Raw genomic sequence first — 19060 nt, forward strand, 5'->3', positions numbered from 1 at the left:
GAGAGAATGCATGAAACTGACAATACATGCCCTTTACTCTCAAGTGGGTGATGAACTCATCCACCGTCTCTTCCACTCTCTGTGTACACTGATTGAACATGTAACGTTCATAGTCTCGATTTGCTTCAATCACAAGCTTCTTATTTAGGGCATTTATTAGTGTAATCCGGTTGATCCTCTGGGGGAATTGTCTTGACAATGGTCTTGATTTCACTGCCGGCCAGGTTGATAAACATGTCGTAGAGGTTGGGTGACTTTTCCTCCTCTCCGGTTTCACGAAATGATTAAAGTCCTCCATCCACTCGACCCACTGCAGGCCTTTGTCCACCTGCGGGGTTATGGTGAAAGGGAAGTGGCATGCGAAACAGGGTCGATTTGGACCTGGGTGTCTGGGTCGGTGACCCCTGATTGCGCATTGTGGCAGGTGTGGCAGTTGAGGTATGGGCGCCCTTCTGCGCAGGTTCCCTCTAGCTAAGAATGTTGTACCTGTGCACGTGCGACCTGTGCGTTGGACATGGACACGGGTATCTGTGGGTGTACTGCTGACCGACTGCTTTGGCACCCTTCCTTTACTTTTGTGGCAGACAGGGTGTTTTGCCACCCACTCTTTTCTCTTTGCTTTCATTTTAGGGTGTCTCACTGTCCAGGACTCCTCAAGGGTTAATGCAAAAAAAGAAGAAAAGGACCATGTCCGGGTGGCTTCGTCTTGATGGCGTGCATGTGGCACTTTTATGTCCCCCTTTCCGTGGCTGGTGCGTGAGTGCAGGGTATTGCATGTGCTCCCAGAGAATCTGATCGGCCGGGTGTTCAAAAGTCTGGATAGTGTAGAACTACTGTCATGGGGAGGAAACGGGTCGTAATAATAGTGGGATCGCTGGTAATGGAGAGAGGGAGATCAGCAGGGACATATGCACACGTGTGTCGTCACACCCATGGTATCTAGCCCCAGGAGGAGGGGCATTGCAAGGGGAGCGCTCGGTCTCACTTCTCATAAGCCCAGGATTGGGCATAGTACCATCCACGTGCCACGGGATCGCTGGCATGCAGCACGTACGCGGACAGCGTATGGATCAAGAGCTGGAAACGCAGGCTGGCAAGGTGGGATCACCCGCCAGTTGGGAATGCTCTGGGTCGCTGGAGATGGCCTCGTCACCAGCTGTTAGGCTGCGCTGGCCTCTGGAAATAAGGATGCGACACCGGAAGAGTTCCAATCATCTACTTTATTCTCAAATCAACTGCATACTGACTTTTCCTCAGCTAACCCCACCCCTTTCTCTTCTCTCACTCCCATGTGCGCTGTCTGTCCTGTAACACCACTGCAAGCAGCCAGCCCTGAACTGCTGAACAACGCCCTTCTACACAGGACCCCACCAACGACCCTCAGCAGCGGACAGCCTTGCTGGACCCAATCAGCGAGACGCAGCGCCATTCCCTAGTTGCAAAAAGCGAGGTATCCTTGCTGGCCGGAGCATACTCATATTTAAGGAGACAAGCTAACATCAAAAAAGTGGAAGGAAGGCTTGGAATCATTCTCAACCAGTGGCACTGCCCTAGGGAGCCATTTCATACAATCAGTCTCGGTTAACCCGAAGCAGTCTGACGGGGCTGGGTGCTAGACCACATGGCGGAAACATGGCTGGGGTTGCTTGTGTTTCCGTGAAGGGGGGGGTAGCATGGCCCAGCAGTTCAGGCAGGTCCCCAGCTTCAGCTGGCAGGATAAAGAAGCATTTGCATATAGCCGATGCGGCTGTAATGGCACAAACGAGTGGAAACACATATGCTATGGAAGGCTTTCGGTAGTAGCAATTAATTGAAAGCCTTGAATCTTACTCCACTTTCTCTGCCAGAAAAATAGGTTTCTCATATACAAACATCATTTTTCCATCCATCTCCACGTAGGTAAATACAAACAATAGATAATTTGAAAAGTACCTCAGCTGGTTAATGCACCTGATGCGGATCATAGGTGTTTATCTGGGGTGATCCAGCAATGCATTTCACCCCTCAGTGATTTAAGGAGTAACATGGACTGGACTCATGTGCCAGCTTGGTGCCCAAGGTTAAACATCAGAATGCCCCCCCCTCCCCCGACTGGCATTCCCAAACTACACCTCTGTCGTGTGACAAAAACCCTCCTCAATATGAATAAATAATTGCTATATAAATGAAGATGATTTCATTACATTGTAATTCAAGTACTTTATAGAAGAATTCTAATGTGAAAATACAGGTGTTGCTGCCCAAGTAAATGTTTTTTCTGTCACCTGCTCTTAGGGATGGCCTTGCCTGAATGCAGTTTAATACTGTCCGTACAGGAACACTGTGGTTGAACAGTCTACCTGGGTCTAAGGGCCCACTGACCTTACCCTGTGTTGCAGGTGTTCTGTTCGTACCACCTCACTTGTATTTCGCAAGGGGCAATACTAGACTAACCATATGAATTATTTTCTGATAGAAGGTTATCATTCCAAGATGGACAGTCTGGTACACTCTTATTGTACTCTTTCAAAATACCTCTCTGAGAGTGGGAAAGGGGACAATAGCACCAATGAGGATTCCGGTATGCTTTGCATTAAATCACAGAGCATTTCAGGACTTTAAACAGTGATCAGAGATCTATACATTTGAAAACAAGTCTGTGATAAAAGGATTGTATATGTGAATCTCTAAATTCATAACTGACGCATGGCTTGGTGCTCACATCACTGTTCACAATACTCACCCTAACTTTAAAATGTTTCTAACCATGAACCATACATGCTCATTTCGACAGCTTACATTTTTGGATGAGAGTATACAATGGCTGCACCATCAGCCACTCAAATGGGGTACAAGGGCTCTTTTGCTTCCTTTTTCTGAAAAATTTTAGAGGAGGGAGGGCTGGGTCTCAGTGTGGGCATGTCCAACCCCAATACAGAAACTTCCTTAGGGAATGATATCTACAGGTAGGGCATGATACCGCACAAGAGAGGCCCAACAAACAATGCATAGAAAGGCTACACAGAAAGGATTGTACCTCTTTCAAACTTTAGCCTGACCAGTAATAAGCTTATGACGCGTTTTAAACAAAACCGGCTTCTGATGCATGGTAAAGGGTCCACAGTTCCTCAGCCACTGCCTCCTCACTATTACGCACGCCTCAGGGGTTATTTCGGCAAAAAAGAGCAAGCCCATGCTTTATCTAACAGAGCTGGCATTAGCATCTCTTATTAGTGCTGGCCTGCAGCTAGTGAAAATCATGGTGTGGCAGTGTAGAAAGGGCGTTTGGCCTCGTGGATTTACACATTTTAGGCAACTTCTTTGATTGCTTTATGTGTTTCATTGTGGGCACAGTAAGGCATGCTCATCAAAGCCACATACACAAAATATCCCAGTGTGCTTTGTATTGGACGCATCAGACAAAAACAGGTATATGTTCTGTTACATAAGGGAGCACCACATAAGACACGGTTAACCAAGAGGGTGGTGACTTGTGCAGCGCAAACATATCACTGCACTAATTTGCCACGGACTACTGTCTGCACGGTGACACACAATGAACTCTACTTTCCTAATCAAGGTGCCAGGTAACATTGAGTTGCCATCTTGTGTGCGCACTAGGCAGTGGTTGGCTTGTTTAGACAATTGAAAGACCTTTTATGCTGAGCGGATGGATGCATTTAGTCCATGTCCCAAAGCAGCTACTAGAATACTTCAGACAATTATAGTTAACCTTCCCAGGGATGCGCCATATGTTACTAAAAAGTAATCTATGTAAAAAAAAGTGTTGGTGTGTCAAACAAAGAGACATCAAAATAAATAGTTTAAAACCTTTCTGCGTGGCACGTTAATTCTCTTTGAAGAATGCATGGGTTTGGGCAGCTAACTGATACTTTTGCTGGCCTGGTGAATAAAAATTCCCCATGTTCAGCTCTTAACACTGAAATGTTAAGCACATACTGTGTAAAAAGAATGGCTTGTTATGTGAGCCATCACTTTTAAATTGCCCCACTTCAAAGGCTATCAGCACAAAGAATGAGGGGCACAGGGGTGTGAGACTCCAGAGCACCTCACACGCTGCATTTGGAATATGCATTCCTTTGTTTGCATATTCCGAACGCATCCACAAGTCGGCAGAGAGCAGCCAGTCGCACATCCAGCAGCTTTCTGGGTGGGCCCCTTACTGCGCCCACCGCCTGAGCTGTGTAGCTCTGCGCCCTGGGCCGTCGCCCGCTCCGCCCGAGCCAAGAAACGGGGCTGCTAGGAAGTTTATACCCTAAGAGGGCTTTATCCAGTCTGCAAGTGGGAGTGGCAGTGGGCACTCAGATGTGAAGGATGGTGGGAGAAAGGCTAAACCAAAGGGAAGCAGGCCTCCAGTCTAGGCAAACATTCCTCCGGTCTAAAACCAGTGTGTCACATTCTGCCCAGCAAGTGCAGAGCACCCCCCTGTCCCTCCCCCACCCTGAGAGAGATCACTGGCGGGTAGCAGGTAGGCAAGGAGCAATATATGAGGACCAGTGTGAAAGAGGGAAAGGAGCTACCGGTGTCATCTGAAAATAGAGGACACGACCATACAAAAGAGGAGAAAGAAGGTATATGATTGGTCAGGCACTTCTACCAAAAGCGAAGGCGAAGATCCAGGCCCTATTCGCAGTGCCTTTACATCTTTTTAATCAGCTGGATTATGTCTGCCAAGCCGCGAGAGGGTGGTGCATAAGGACTTGAACATACATGCATAAACTATGTCCATTTGGCCTGTGGTGAAGCCGGAGACCGCTCTTTAGCCAAGGACGAGTATGCTCGTCCTTTTTGCATAGAGTTGCATAATAGCCTGGCACTTAAGGGGTTAAAACGTTCACAAGTTGAACTGCATTAATGTTGAGGGACGAGGGGAAGGGAGCTTTCCATTGAGGAGGTGCGAGTAGAGAAAAGGAGAAAAAGCGGGCGGTGTCCTGGGTCAGCGTGAGGCTGGCTGTTTAGAGTGGTGGAGCGCAGAGCCCGAGTAGAGGTCGTTGCAGTCTGATTAGGGACCGAGACTAAGCAATGACTAGGGAGTAGGAACTTGAAAAGGAACCGATTTTGTATAAAACCATCGACACTGTCCTGCTGCACGCTGAAGTGAGAGGCAGGCCAGGTGGTGGTAGGCTGGAGAAATAGTCTAGTTTAGAGATCACAGTTTCGGCAGAGCAGCGAGTGAGGTGTGTGCAGATCTCGCAGAGGTTAAGTCCTAAAAATTAAAGTGGGGGGACTCATCAACAAACGCAATGGATGTGACACCGCCAGAAATTAGCATATCAAGGTGGAATATGCACATTTCATTAAATTGGTTTTGCATAATCAACCCAACTGAACAGGACGAATGGCATTTGCCTTTCATAAAATCAACACACAAAAAACCAAGACAGGATATTTTCTTCTAAAAGTGCTTTTGAAAACCTTAGAAGGTGTGCATGCTTTAAACTCCAAGGACCAATACAAATGTTTTCCCTGGAACTTGCAGTACTGAAATGCGACATTTCACTTTTAGTTACTTGTTAATTTTTTCTCAGTGTATATAGTGCAGTGGTGAAGTGTCCGACCTACAAACCTGACGGTGGGAGGGGACTAGGTCCACCGTCTGAATTAAGTGGGTGGTCTCCGTCCCCCCGCGTGTACCCTCGACTTGAAACCTGGGTTTAGAAGGTGGACTCCGGCGACCACAGGGGCGGTGAATGGATTCATTTTCAGGCCGCAGGTCAGGGATCCCATAGGGTACGCGCCTTGGCTGATGGAGTGAGGTTAGCAGGAAGTAAGACTGGGGGCGGAAGAGGGGTTGGCCATGGACGTTGGGGAAAGAGGAGTTTCTCTCCTCTTATAGGAGTTTTGTAAAAGGCATATTTAACACCACACAATTAAGGATGGCAAAAAGGCAGCTGGCAATCCGCCCAGAATTCAGAGGTGACGAGGAAAAGATCAGGGCGTGTCAGCAGGAAGACGGTAATAGAAACCAAACGATGAGAAATGTTTACCCAGGGAGGTGGTGCACGGAGTGCAGAGGGTTCCACCAAGGCAGGTCCCTGTAGTCATGGGTGGGGAGCTGGTAGAGGTGGTTCTTGAGTTCAAGAAAATTAACACCCATTACAGTATGGTGTCCTGCCCTAGGTTGAAGCCTAGGAAGAGTGGAGTGAGTTTTGGAGTAGAGCTGTGTGGTGTGTGAAGAGGAGAAAGCCAAGGAAAGACTCTTGTAGGACCTCTAACAGGAGGGCAAGGGCAGGAGAGATGCACTCTCCATGGACATATTTCACAGGACCCAGTGGTGTGTTTCTTTAAGTGAATTACAGTTGGCACCTTAACACGGGGTGGACAAATACAAAAGTAAGGTCAAAGCTTGGACAGGTGAGCGGTAACTGAAGGACAGGCCAACTTCTTGACTGTATGCGCTGCAAAAGGGTTCCACAGTGGCCCAGGAATGGTTGGCCACACAAAGTAGGGGCCAACTTAACTGAGCCAGTTGGTGGGTGGTCCAATCATTAGGAGACTGTCGTTGTGAGGGGGCGGAGAGAAGAAAGGATGAGAGGGGAAGTGAGGCAAGAGGTTCGCATGCAACGTGGCCCATATCTCAAAGATTGCAAATGAGAAGGAGCTGCGTCAATGCTCAGCGGGCAAGCATTGATGATAATGCGTGGCCGTTACCACCTGAAGGATGAGAGCGAAGAAAGAAAGGGAATTTGGGGTAATAGTTGGTCTTGGCTGACTATAGAGTAGAGGTGAGAGGAGGGAATCCTTGAAGGCATCAAAGAACGACAAATTGGGTTTTGCGCCTGTAGCACACCTTGAGGCACACAGTTGCCCTCATCCATTGGATGGTTGGTGAGACCCAAGCTTTATGCATTGGCGAGCCTGAGGAAAGAAGCAAGTGGGGGTTCTGGTGGTGAGATACCAGTGCTGATGTGAACAACAGAAATGCCAATTCATTTAGTGATTTTAAGAATGGAGGGAGGGAGAGTGGAGGGACAGTGAAATGAAGAAGAAAGTGGTCTGAGGGTAATGAGTGAAAGGGTGCACCAAAAGTAAGTAAGGTGACGAGGTAGATAGGTTCAAGAGGCTTCAGGATGGTGGACTGGCAAGGTAAGAAGGGCTGTCACACTACGATTCAGCTGGAGATTGTGGTCCTGCATCATGTTGGGGGGGGGGGGGCAGGTGGTATGATTGGAATGTCAATAGGATTTTATTTAAGGAGGAGGTCGGGACCATGGAAGAGGTTGAGACAGTTGAGGTTTCCGAGATCAGGAGAGGAGGCTCACAGTAAGCGCATTGGTGCAAAATGTTTAATTGTAACATATTTAAAATGAATGGGAGCGGATGGGCTGGATTTGTTGATTGAAGCCAACACCACCACCTTATCTAGATAGGTAAGAGGAGTGAAGAAGGGTAGCAGAGTCAGGGTACAAGACTGCAAGATTGGTTTGGTCATGGAATGGGGGGGAGATCCATGGTTCAGTGACAGCGATATAAGTAAAATGGGGGTGATGGTATTTAAAGTGATCAGGAAGGAAGGAAATGTTACAGAGAGAATAGGCATTCAAGATTCATAGTGAGTTTAGTGAGGGTGCCGGGAGGCGGAACGGAAAATGGCAGTGCTCCTTGAGGGACAATGGTCATTGTTGAATGAAGAGGGATTGGGATGAAGAGGGAGGAGATAATCAATGTTGGCGGGAGGGGCGATTATGCAGTGAAGTGCATGGAGTCATCAGGTAAAGGTTAGCGAGAGGTTAGTTAGGAGGTGGATATGGGCAGCATGATAGTGGCAGAGAGGGCACAGACTGGTATGCCTTGGTAGGCAGACTCCGGTCAGACGCAGAGGGTGGGTCTGACCTTTACCAAAGTGGGGCAGAGCAGGAGGGAACAGGGAAAGGGGACCATTTCTACGGTCTGCACTCCAGAGTTTTGGGGGGAGGTGAACACAGGACTACAATACCTTGTCTAAATCAAGAGGTTCTGCTGAAGGCCCCTTCTAGGCATAACTGGCCAGAAAATAAAACCTTTGTTGTTGGGCATCGATTACAGATGCCTGGACGCGGGGCTGGATGCCCGGGAGAAACTGAATGGGGAGGGAGTGTGTCACATGACCCTCCAAGAGCCAACCAGGTGGCGGTCAGGGTTAATATTGCATTAGGTATGTTTGTATGGCATCAGTTGCAGTGGGGGTGCGGACCTTAAAATGAGCTCCTGGTAATTAAGTCATGCCAAATGATTTTAGAAGGGAGGGAGAGCTAAACAGCTGGCAGCAATTTTGGCCACCAGTTTGGATAGGTACTCTTATGCGAGAGAGCAGGGTGTCAAACCTATTCTGAAGGTAAGATGATATTGAAGGACCCTGATTGATGGTGGTAGCTAGTTTCTGAATCCAGTTGTCTGGACTATAAAGAGCTTTGCCCCAGCCCCTCCAGGTCAGCTTTTATTTTGGGGGAGGGGACACAGGAGGACAGTTGGCAAAAAAAAGCATAATGTAATATTCTGGATGGTCAGAATAGGAAACTGTAGTCCTTAAAGGACGACTCCGGCCCCAGCAATCCCAATATAGCATGCACAGTGACACAAAGCAATTTGAGGATGTTCTACAGAGCCTGGCCCAGGAGCCCAGTGCTGGGGTCATGTGGCTTCCGATTACGGTGTAGTAGTATCCAAGCATCAGTATTCTGGAGCCATCAGAGGCATTTTGCAAGGCTGGGCCCGTAGGGTACAAACAGTGGCCATGCTATGCATGCCTACTGCTAGTCACAAGCAGCAATAGACTTCTCAGCACCTTGGTCACTGCTACAACTCGAGTACGGGTTGCATCAGTTGGTGCACTGACGTTCTTCACAGTCACAGGAGCTGGCAAAGTGCCAAGATATCTCTGGAGACCAGGCAAGTGGGGTCTACCCCCATTTATGCAGCATTCAGCTTTGTTTGTCACCCAATCAGCTTTCTTCGAGCTTACAGGTGTAAAGCAGGCCTACGGGATGACATCATCATTTGGCAGTACATTTATTGAGTGCCATTTCCAGTAACAGAGTTATCGAGATTGTGGTCTGTGCTGCGTGCATCCCAAACCACATGACACCTGTAATTTCCACAGGGCAGCCGACTGGACTTCATTATATTTCCATAGATATTGAAGCTCTCCCACAGTGGATGTGTGGTGAAAGCTCTCCAGCCCCTGCCCAGACTCCTGAATACTGATCTCCCATTTCTATTCGTTTTTGGTGGGCATGAAAGCTTTCCATCCGATAAAGGTCTCCAGGTGACTAGGCCATTGGAGAATCTCCCATTCTCAGGACTCTCCTTCTGTACACAGTCGTCATTGCATGGTGCTATCAAAGTTCTGGTTCTGTATAGCAGGTGTGCTGCTCCTTCAAAAGAAGGACACACGTCTCTTTCTACCGGGTCAACACCAGCTACTCTATGCACCCTTTCAAGTGAGATAGGCAGCAGGATATTGTCCTGGACTACATGTTCCCCAACTGCATGAATTCCTGGGCGAGTAATGGAAGCACCCCAACTCCTTCTCAAGACCATGTGCTCATTGTGTGGGCCAGAGCTTGGCCTTCTTGGGGTGTGAGTAACCAAGATAAGAAACTGGCTGGAAACGGAGAAACTCCGACTGGGCTACTTTGTCTCCAAGAGCTGCAAAGGATGCAGCCTGGTAGGATTCTTTAGAGATCTTCCACCTGCAAGAGTGTGGATCCACAGAGGCTTGCACTGGTGGGCTCTTTAATTCCGGCTTTTTTGTCTCCATCTCACACTTTCAGATGATAACCTTGGCTGGGGATGTTCGTCTTCCAAAATGGTGAACATGGGAGTATGTGCCTCGTCCGGCAGGAGGTGCAAGTAGCTCTTTATTTCTTATTTTATTTGCATCGAGGCGCTGTTACAGGAATTGTTTGTTTTCTAGTTGAGTAATTGTTTTTTGTCTTAGTTGCGTATTTATGACACGCTTAAATACCCAGTGGTTTCGAAGCGCGGACCCGGGGATCAAACCTGCGTTGCTTCGTGTCGTCTTGGGAGCACGTTGCCGCTGAACTATCCTCCCGGGACTCTGAAGTGGGTTGTGCCACGACGGGCAGCTCTGATGCTTCCTGCTGCACGGAGCAGGACAACTTTCATTGGAAAGTTGAGACGGTGGGGCTACAGCAAAAAAGGGAGAATTAAGAATTTCCTTTAACAAGTCTACAATCCTCTCTTCATCCCAGCACATGACATTTGGGTACCCGTTAATTTCGGATCTCCTAGGGTGATGCGAATTTCAGCCATCCCTCGTCCCTCAAATGTGTGCTAGCATTTGGCACCATCTGCAGGGATTGGCCTAAGGTTTTTTCTTCTCTTCCTTCACCACCTTTGAGTTCTTGGAGGTCTGGTCTTTGAAGGGCGTGCTTGAGGACATTATTTCAACTAGATGACTTGTGTAGAAGGTATGCCATTGGCCGGTTTTGTTTACAGATTCTGCCTTATGCCGCAGTGTCCTGCCTTCCTTCCCAGGGTCCCAAGAGGTGGCATTCCAGCCTTAAGACCCTCTCCACGCTCCTGGGAGGAGTTGCTGCAGCATTTGCTTGAGAGGTTAGTGTTTTCTAACAAGACTGATTACTCGGGAATTGGCGAGTCCGGGACCTGATCTTTTGCAGTGATCGTTTAAAGCAATTACCCCAACCTCATGTCGTTCTTGAGCAAGGATGCTCTTTTGGCATGGCAGACTTATCAGTTGGCGAACAGGTAGTCCGCCGACCTTTTATGGTGAATGTCATTAGGCAGGGCTGCGGTTCTTTCTGCATGACATGCCCATGAATAGGAAAACGCACAGCCTCTTGGGCTATAGGTCAGAGCACTCGATTACATTTGCAGAGTAGATCGATACCTGTGCGTGGCCAATCCACTATGCAGTTCCCCTTCATTCCACGTGGTTGGTTTGGCCAACCCAAAGTGTGTACCACGAAGGAAGGCAGCCACAAAGTTATTCCTAATGGACCTGTATATATAAGTGGAATGAACCAAAAAAGCGAAGAAAAAAAAATAAAGAAAAAGAAAAAAACAAAAACAAAACAAAAAAGACAAAAAAAGAAAAATAACGTACAGGCGCATGATTAAACACTTAATGAAAAAAAAACATTTAACCCCATGTTCATTGAGAATTAAAAAGACATACACATGTGTATTCTTTTTACATAAAAATTGTACAATTAGTGAAACAAACATCATGAAGCGAATAATATTCAATTGTAACAAAAAAATGCAACAAACAGTTCAATATTTTTTGAGCAAAGTCAAAGTAAAAAGCCCAAGGCAAACAAAGCAACCAGAATAATACAAAGAAGAGAATTACCTTTTCTTTTAAAATACGTAGTGTGTAGTAAGAACAACTTACAGCAATGTAACACCTCAAGCCACACTTATGTGTTGGCTTGGCACAAAAAGTGCTCCCTTAAATCATTTATAAGCTACAAACAAGCCGGGTGAGTTCCAAGAGTGTGTACCCAACATGAGGGGACCCAGTTCTATCTGGGGCACTGAGCGACAACAGGGCCTACCACCCACAGGGTCCGGACCCCATCTGCAGGTATCTTACCTGTCACAACCAGGTTGAAGCCAATATCCGCCTTGCTCAGCATGGGCAGCACATGGGTGGTGAAGAGGGAGTAGGCAGTCCCCTTGCCCCCTCGGGGATTCAGGAATATCAGCAGCTGGCTGGGCCTGGGCAGGACGCGCAGTGCGCCACCTGAAGGATGAGAGCGGCAGCATTAGTCACTTGCCACAGGTCCAAGGATCACTTAAACGGCCAATTCAATACACTTTTGGTACAGGGCATGTGACGGACTGGTGCCCCGGCCCGACCTTTCTGTACGACCACGTGGCACACTGTACCACAAACCATGGTGTGGTCATGCCTTGAAAGGACTATCCGCCCCTTGGGTCGCAAACTCTATAGTCATCAAAATAAACAAATCTACATCATAACATACATTTAACAAAGAGCACATTGCTCATTGTTGTGTCAATGCATAACCGTCAAACATTACCGTCCTAGACACACTCTCCATATTCATACCACACACTCAAACAACCAACCTTCACAAAACAGCATCACTATAAAAAGATATCAATTCTATAAATTGGATCCGGACACCAGGATATGGTGCGACACCAAATAACATAAGTGAACGCATTTATCATTTCACATATAACTGCACAAAAAATAATTTGCCTGCAGTCAGGTCAACAAAACCACAAAAGAAGAAGACCACATAGTCATTTGTAATGTAATATCACCAGCAGGGATAAGCGCTCTTTGCCAAAGGGCCAGACAGCTTACCATGCTTCCGTGCCACCTCCTCCAACTCCATCACCGATTCTGATGTTCCACCTCCGATCTTAGCCTTCTTTGATATCCAATCACTCCCCAATCCTAGCTTGCTTGTCCAATCACACATTCACACCATCCACGGAACTCCTCCTGCCCTTTGACAATTCCACAGCCCTCTGTTTTCTAAATCCTTTTTGTGATCACCTTGTGTCCCCGAGTAGATGCTGAAGTAAATCGGCCCTTCAAGGGATCGGCCAAAAAGGGATCTGTTGGCCAGGTCGCTGGTTCAAGACAGAATATGATGCAGGCTGTGATGCTTTTTACCCGACCAATTAAAATACAAAAGCCACAAAGATGGCATTGTACATTAGCCTTCAGGAGCACACAGGCCCCTTTGACGCATGAACAGCTGGCATTGCAGCAAACAAGATGCAGGGATGGAGGCAGATCACCACTCACAGCAGTGAAAGGCTGGCAATGTGCATCCTGTCAGCGGGCCTTCCATGCTTGTTCTTCCCACTGAGCCTGCATGGTCTCCAGATTTACCTTCTCCTGCGTTTCTGCACCAGGCCTTTCGGAATGAAGTTGTCTTTGTCAGTTGTGGGAGGATGAGCCGTTTACTAGCTGCCCTTTACGCGATTTGCACCAAAGAATGGACAGGGGGTCCAAGTTTATCAAGCCCTGGCTGACCGACTGTCTCTGGCCACCATGAGGCAAAAGACGACCGACCATTTCTGACCCTTTGGACCTGGTGTCCATTGTTATTAAGGCCAGGTCTCTACGTTGTGAGAGATTGAATTTTCTTTTTCTTAGAACTCTATGCAAGCGGACCGCTCTGTTCCAAGGTGCACAGAGGTTGTTGTGGGGGATGCTGGCTTGGTCTATCCATACAACACAGTGTACTTTATTGGCATGACAAGTTAGACACATATTTCCATGGTAAACACATAAGATACATAAACTTAACACCTTGGCCACTTGGAATGGACCGAACATGGTGTGTATTCACAGTATGTAAGCCCACGTTCACAGTAGCCAGAGTGCAGCCCGGCCTACAAGCCCATCCCCTACCGACTCACCCAATCAACTGCTCCGAAAGCACACGCAGGTATTAAGTTCTCTTTCAAATTAAAAAGGAACAAAACAAACTTTACACAGTGATCTCTCAAACTGGGGGGGGCCGTACTTCTTGATGGCATCATGGTCATCAAAGAAAGACTTGACATGGGCAGCACAGCTTGAAGGGTGGTGGGGGGTATTTCCCCCTCATTATCAGACTGAGCCGGCAGGCAACGACACCACCATCTGCATGAAAGTATCCTCGCCTTGCTCGGGCTCTTAACTTAAGTGACGGGCCATTACCGGCAGGGTCGGCCCGCTGGCAAGGAGAATATCAGCCATTACATTCACTCCTCTTGTGATGGCTTTCAACTTTCTAAAATTGCATATTGCTTCATTCACGGCGCCTTCTTGGGTGATGTGGTAGTGCTGCTGTTCCCTCAGCTAATTCTGGTGGTTGTCTGAGAAGGATGCAGAGCTGGTCTGGTCTGGTCACGCTTACCAAGTGGTGGCACTTAAACTTCTGTGTGGTATGCATCCTCACCCCCAAAAAAGCAAGGAAAAGGGTGCTTTTTTTGATGTGTAAAACACGGAGGTCTGCCTCCTTGAAATCCTAACAAAAGGCGACGCAATACGCTAAACATCTGGTAAACAGCATGTAGATCAAAGCTGAATTGAATTTCGGTATCGGAAGAGGAGTTAATACAAAACCTGATGAAAACAAAAAAGAAAATCAAGGAGCTCGACTGGATTAAGACTCTGGATTGTGCAGCTGAGCTGAAATCAACCAACCATCTTCCCCCACAACTGTGTAAACTGAACCTCATTCCGAACTACCTAGCAAAATTCCCCAGCAAACCAGTAAGAAACCTCTTCTTGAGGGCATGTCTAAACCTCCTTGATACCCATGAGATTATGGCTGTAAGAGGTCAATCCAGCTCCAATATGTGTCGCTTTTGCAACAACAAGGAGATCGAAACAATCCGGCACCTGCTCCTGAATTAGTCCGGGAACCCAGTCAATCAGCGCAAAATACCTGCTGCCACACTTGTCGGCATCCTATATCCAAGAGGAAGAGCTGTGGTGGAGTAGACTAATTAGTGGTGAAAAAACCGCCTGGACCATTGCCACAGCACAGTCTCTGAAACAGATCCTTGGGTCTCTTCACTCTTTACCAACCTGTACATAACTTCAGCACCGGACTGGTTCCCCGATTTCTTGATCTTTTAATTTTTTTTTATTTTTCTATCTGATTTTTTCTATTGTATTACTTTATGACGTCTTCTTCCTTGTAAAAATCATTAATTTGATTAAATCAAGTAAATAAAATAAAAAAAGAAAAAGGTTTTTTTTTTTTTTTTTTTTTAATACTGCAGGTTGGCACTAGAGTGCTTTGAATTAACAAAGCCCAGCTATGGTATAAGCCATAGCTGGGCTTCACAGGCCAGGTCATTCCCCCAGTCTGTTTCTTTGATGTCTTATCTTTTATTATTGGGCTCCGGCAGACTCATGGGATTTGGAAATTACTACTGGCCCCTTTCCCTGACAAGCCACTGGGAAGGGGCCATAAGCATTATTACTATTCTCCACAGTAAATCGCTGCACCCCATAAGCCTGAATCAGTGTGATTCATGCACACTTGCACATTTTATTCAGAAAGTGCTTGCACTTCTGTGATGTGAAGACAAGTAGGGCAATACACAGGGATGCCTCGTTGTCTTGTGCAGGTAAGACTTTCAAGTTTCCGGGTGTTGTACTTGTTTGCGGACCCCTTGATTTCGAGAATAAGGATTTTTTTTTAATGAAAGTTGAAAACAAGGAAACAGGGTGTTTTAAAAATAATTGAGATGAGCATGGATACAACTTTAAACTGAAAGTGCCACCACCAGACCGGTTTTACTTGTAATTATTTCCTTATTCTTACGGAATGTGGTGAAAGAAGTGTCCTGAATTACTTTTTATACAGGACAGTGCAAGAGAAATTGTGCCTTGCTGTCTACTTCTCCTAGGTCACACTCTTGACAGATTTTTGTCCCTCTTGTTTCAGGCAGTTTCTACGTTCAGTTTGTGGTCACTCAGTCTGTATTTGAAGGACATTTTCCTGCACTTTTAAGTTAAGTTCATCAATCAGAAACTGTCTAGCTTGTGTTGTCTTAGTTTTGCGTTCCAGTGTGTTGTGTATTGCTTCTTGAGGGCTGGTTCGAAACCTCTAGCCATTTTCAGTCTTCGGTTTCCTGCACTGGGATTCTGCTGGGCCCTGGTAGCAAGGCTGCTCTTTTGCAATTCATTGTTGAAGGTATTGCTTTCAAGGTTTTATGGTTTCGTCTTGCAGTGCCTGGTAGGAGAGGGTGTTTGGGTTACTGTTCATGTGGCACCAGAAATTTTAAAAAGTGCTTTGGGGTGTTGTTGAGCAGTCAGTGGAGAGGGTTTGGGGGCAGGGGTTCCTGGAAACTTTCTATTTCTGCTCTGGCCTTAATATGGGCAGTTTTAAAGCACACAAAGAACTAGTTTGCATTACTCTGCACTTTTGGACCCCACAACTCAATCCTATAAAATGGGATGGGGAAGATGCGGCTATCCAATTGTTTTTGCATTAGTTTTATAAGTGGAATGAAATGTGCTAATTGATTTCTGATGGCATAAAATGGAGAAGAGAAATAGGTTCCACAAAATAAGTGGAACTTTGGCTCTGTGCACACTTTGGTAGCAAACAACAAATGCTAAATGGATTCAGATAATATTAAAAATTGAGTTTTAATGGTAACTAAATTAAATGTAGATCAAAGTTGAATAAAGTAAATGCAAAGGTGAACCTAAACAAGACCAGAATCATGGCATTACATAATACAGTGAAGAACTGCAACACATTCAATGTATTGCTTAATGGCACATAAATTCAGCACATATGACTCAAGATCATTTCTCTGACACACTGCGTGTATTCACACTGAGGTGAGCTATTTTTACTCGCAGTTAAAAACAATTGTGCTACACTTAATTGCAGGGCCTGGAATTGGGACACAGTGCTATGACACATCGACTTGTCCCAGTTTCAGACCCTCCTACATGATTATGCCCATGAAGGATCCATTTATTTTTTTAACAGATCTAACTCTCAATGCGAGAGAAGATTTTTACAGCAGCCAATACGAATCCTTACTTTCAATAGTCAGGCCACAGCGCCAGCACGACAAGGTCAATTGGTTTCAGCATATAATCTGAACATAAAATTGTAGATTAAATGTGAACTGAAATATCATAAAACAGACCGACACTATATATTTTTATTTTTAATTTATAGGAATTTGTTGAATTCCTGAATACCAGATGATGGGCATCCTAGCCCAAAACGCATCGTATAGAGACACAATGTGCAGTTGATGTCATCTCAATGTATATGAAAAAGTATTTCAACTATGGACTTTTGAACTATCCTGTTCTTATTTGAATCAATTTATTTGGTCAATTATGAATCCATGTGTTTAGATTTCTTACTCAACATTTGTTGTATTTTTGTGAAATTGAAAAAAATTGTAATAATTATCAAATCTATTTGTTCAACATTGTCATTATTGGAAATTTAGCATTTACTTTATTTAACTTTGATCTTCATTTAATTTTTTTACCATTAAAACTACATTTTTAATATCATCAGAATCCATTTAGCATTTGTTGTTTGCTACCAAAGTGTGCATAGAGCCAAAGTTCCACTTATTTTGTGGAGCCCATTTCTCTTCTCCATTATAAATTGATCTTGTAGCCCAAGATCAGCATCCGCCGCACCTAAATAATATTGAAAACCCATTACATAATACTATATTCACCCCTAAACAACTGACATCTGAGTACCCCCCACACTGTTAACTTCCTCAGTAATGATGGCATAAAATGGACAGAGGGCTTTTTCTTGAAATGTGTGCCAGTTTAAAACTTCCAGATGCACTAGTAGAGAGGTGTAGTATAATGTGCTGAGTTTATGTGCCATTAAGCAATACATTGTTGCAGTTCTCCACTGTATTGTGGTCTTGTTTAGGTTCACCTCGAGGGCTCCGTTCTCACAATATTCTTTGAGGAGGTTAAGATCGTGTTAGAAGCCTTCTGTGGTTGGGTGCCCGTATGACCAGATCCGCTGCATTTAGCAGCATTTTATTTATGAGGCATGCTCCTCAGTGTCTTGGGCTTCCTGTAGAAAGGTAAGGAGGTCATTGATAGAGACTGAACAGGGCTGCATCCTTGTCACACTTCTTCCAGTTTGAAGGCCCAAGTTTACATATTGGGAATCTACACCTTGTATCCGACTGAGTTGTACATAGATTTTATTATGTCATACACTACCCCCCGCACCCCCCTTCATTCCATCATGCGGGAATACAAGGTTTAGTGCTAGCTGCCAGATCCAATCAATTGCCTTTTCGGAAATCTATAAAGCAATGGGATGAATCACAGGGTTTCGTCACTTCTCTCCTTTCCTATTGAGGCGAGCCCGCTACGCAACATCCCCCCCCTAGGGATGGTGGTCAGCGGGACCTCACAGGGAGAAACTCCCCTTCTGGGGGATAATGGCTCCCATTCCATTAAGGAACTCACTAAAACCCTCCATGTTGAACCATCAATAACATCCATGCTTCAGAGAAGTCCATAAGAACACACTACTGCTTGTTGTTTCCATGTGTTAATGTCCCTGCAAAAATATCGTGATACAAAAATATAATATTTTTGCGGCTATATTGAGCCATGGACCCTGCGGGGGAGACCCCCGTAACCTCTGCATTATTTTTAAATGTGCGGGGCACACTGCCGCAACCCCCGCTCCCACAAATAATCTCCCCCAAAAATATTGCCTATGGCGAGACAAACGACCATATGTACGGCGATATTTTTAGTGGGGATAATATGTAGGGATACCTGCTTGTTATTTGTATTTGTATTTGTATTTATTAGGTTTATATAGCGCTTTACACCAAAGCGCTGCACATTTAACAACAACTGGATACATTTAACATAACAAAATAACAGTAATAGAAGAATCAAATTACAATTTTGAATCAGCCAACAAAACAGTATGTACAGAAATTAGACAGAAGGGAAGGGGGAAAGAAGTGGAGTAGAGCTAGGATGAAGAGGGAGGAAGGGTAGGAGGAGGAGGAGGGAAACGGAAGGGGTGAAGGGTGAGGATGGGGTGGAGGGGAAAATGGAGGGAGAGGCTTAAGGGGAAGAGGGAAAGGGTGGGAGAGGGGAGCGAGAAGGGGGAGGGGTATCATGGTGGGGAATGGAGAAGGAGAGATTTAAGGGACGTGCGGAATGAGGAAAATGTAGGAATAGAGCGGATTGAGAGAGGTAAGGAGTTCCAGTGGAGGTGGGATAGGAGTTGGAAGGAGCCGAAATGGGAGGAGGCACAAGGGGAGGGAGGAACAGTGAGGAGGAAGTGGTCAGCGGAACAAAGGGAGCGAGTGGGAGTGTAGAAAGAGAGAAGGGAAGAGAGATAAGGGGGAGCAAGATCATGGAGAGATTTGAAGACTAGGCAGAGAAAATGAAATTTAAGTTGGGAGTGAAAGGGAAGTCAGCCAATGGAGGATAGGGAAACAGAGATGGAGTCTCGGGGGGAGAGGAGACAGAGGTTACGGATGGCAGAGTGGTAGATAGATTTGAGGGTGGCGGGATGTGAAGTAGGTAGACCAAAGAGTAAAGAGGAGCAGTAGAAGAGGC

The 19060-nt window shown here is 46.0% G+C and overlaps 1 protein-coding gene across 1 annotated transcript in view; it reads right to left on the reverse strand.

Moving 5' to 3' along the window:
- SPHK1 (sphingosine kinase 1) overlaps positions 1–19060 on the reverse strand; it is a 231694-nt gene that overhangs the window by 122634 nt on the left and 90000 nt on the right. The window contains exon 2 of the mRNA XM_069654682.1: positions 11561–11710. Within this exon, the coding sequence (XP_069510783.1) occupies positions 11561–11710 (150 nt within the window). The remainder of the gene's footprint in view (positions 1–11560; positions 11711–19060) is intronic.

The sequence above is a fragment of the Ambystoma mexicanum genome, chromosome 3q (genome assembly GCF_040938575.1).
Source record: "Ambystoma mexicanum isolate Mex_15411 chromosome 3q, UKY_AmexF1_1, whole genome shotgun sequence".
Lineage (NCBI taxonomy): Eukaryota > Metazoa > Chordata > Amphibia > Caudata > Ambystomatidae > Ambystoma > Ambystoma mexicanum.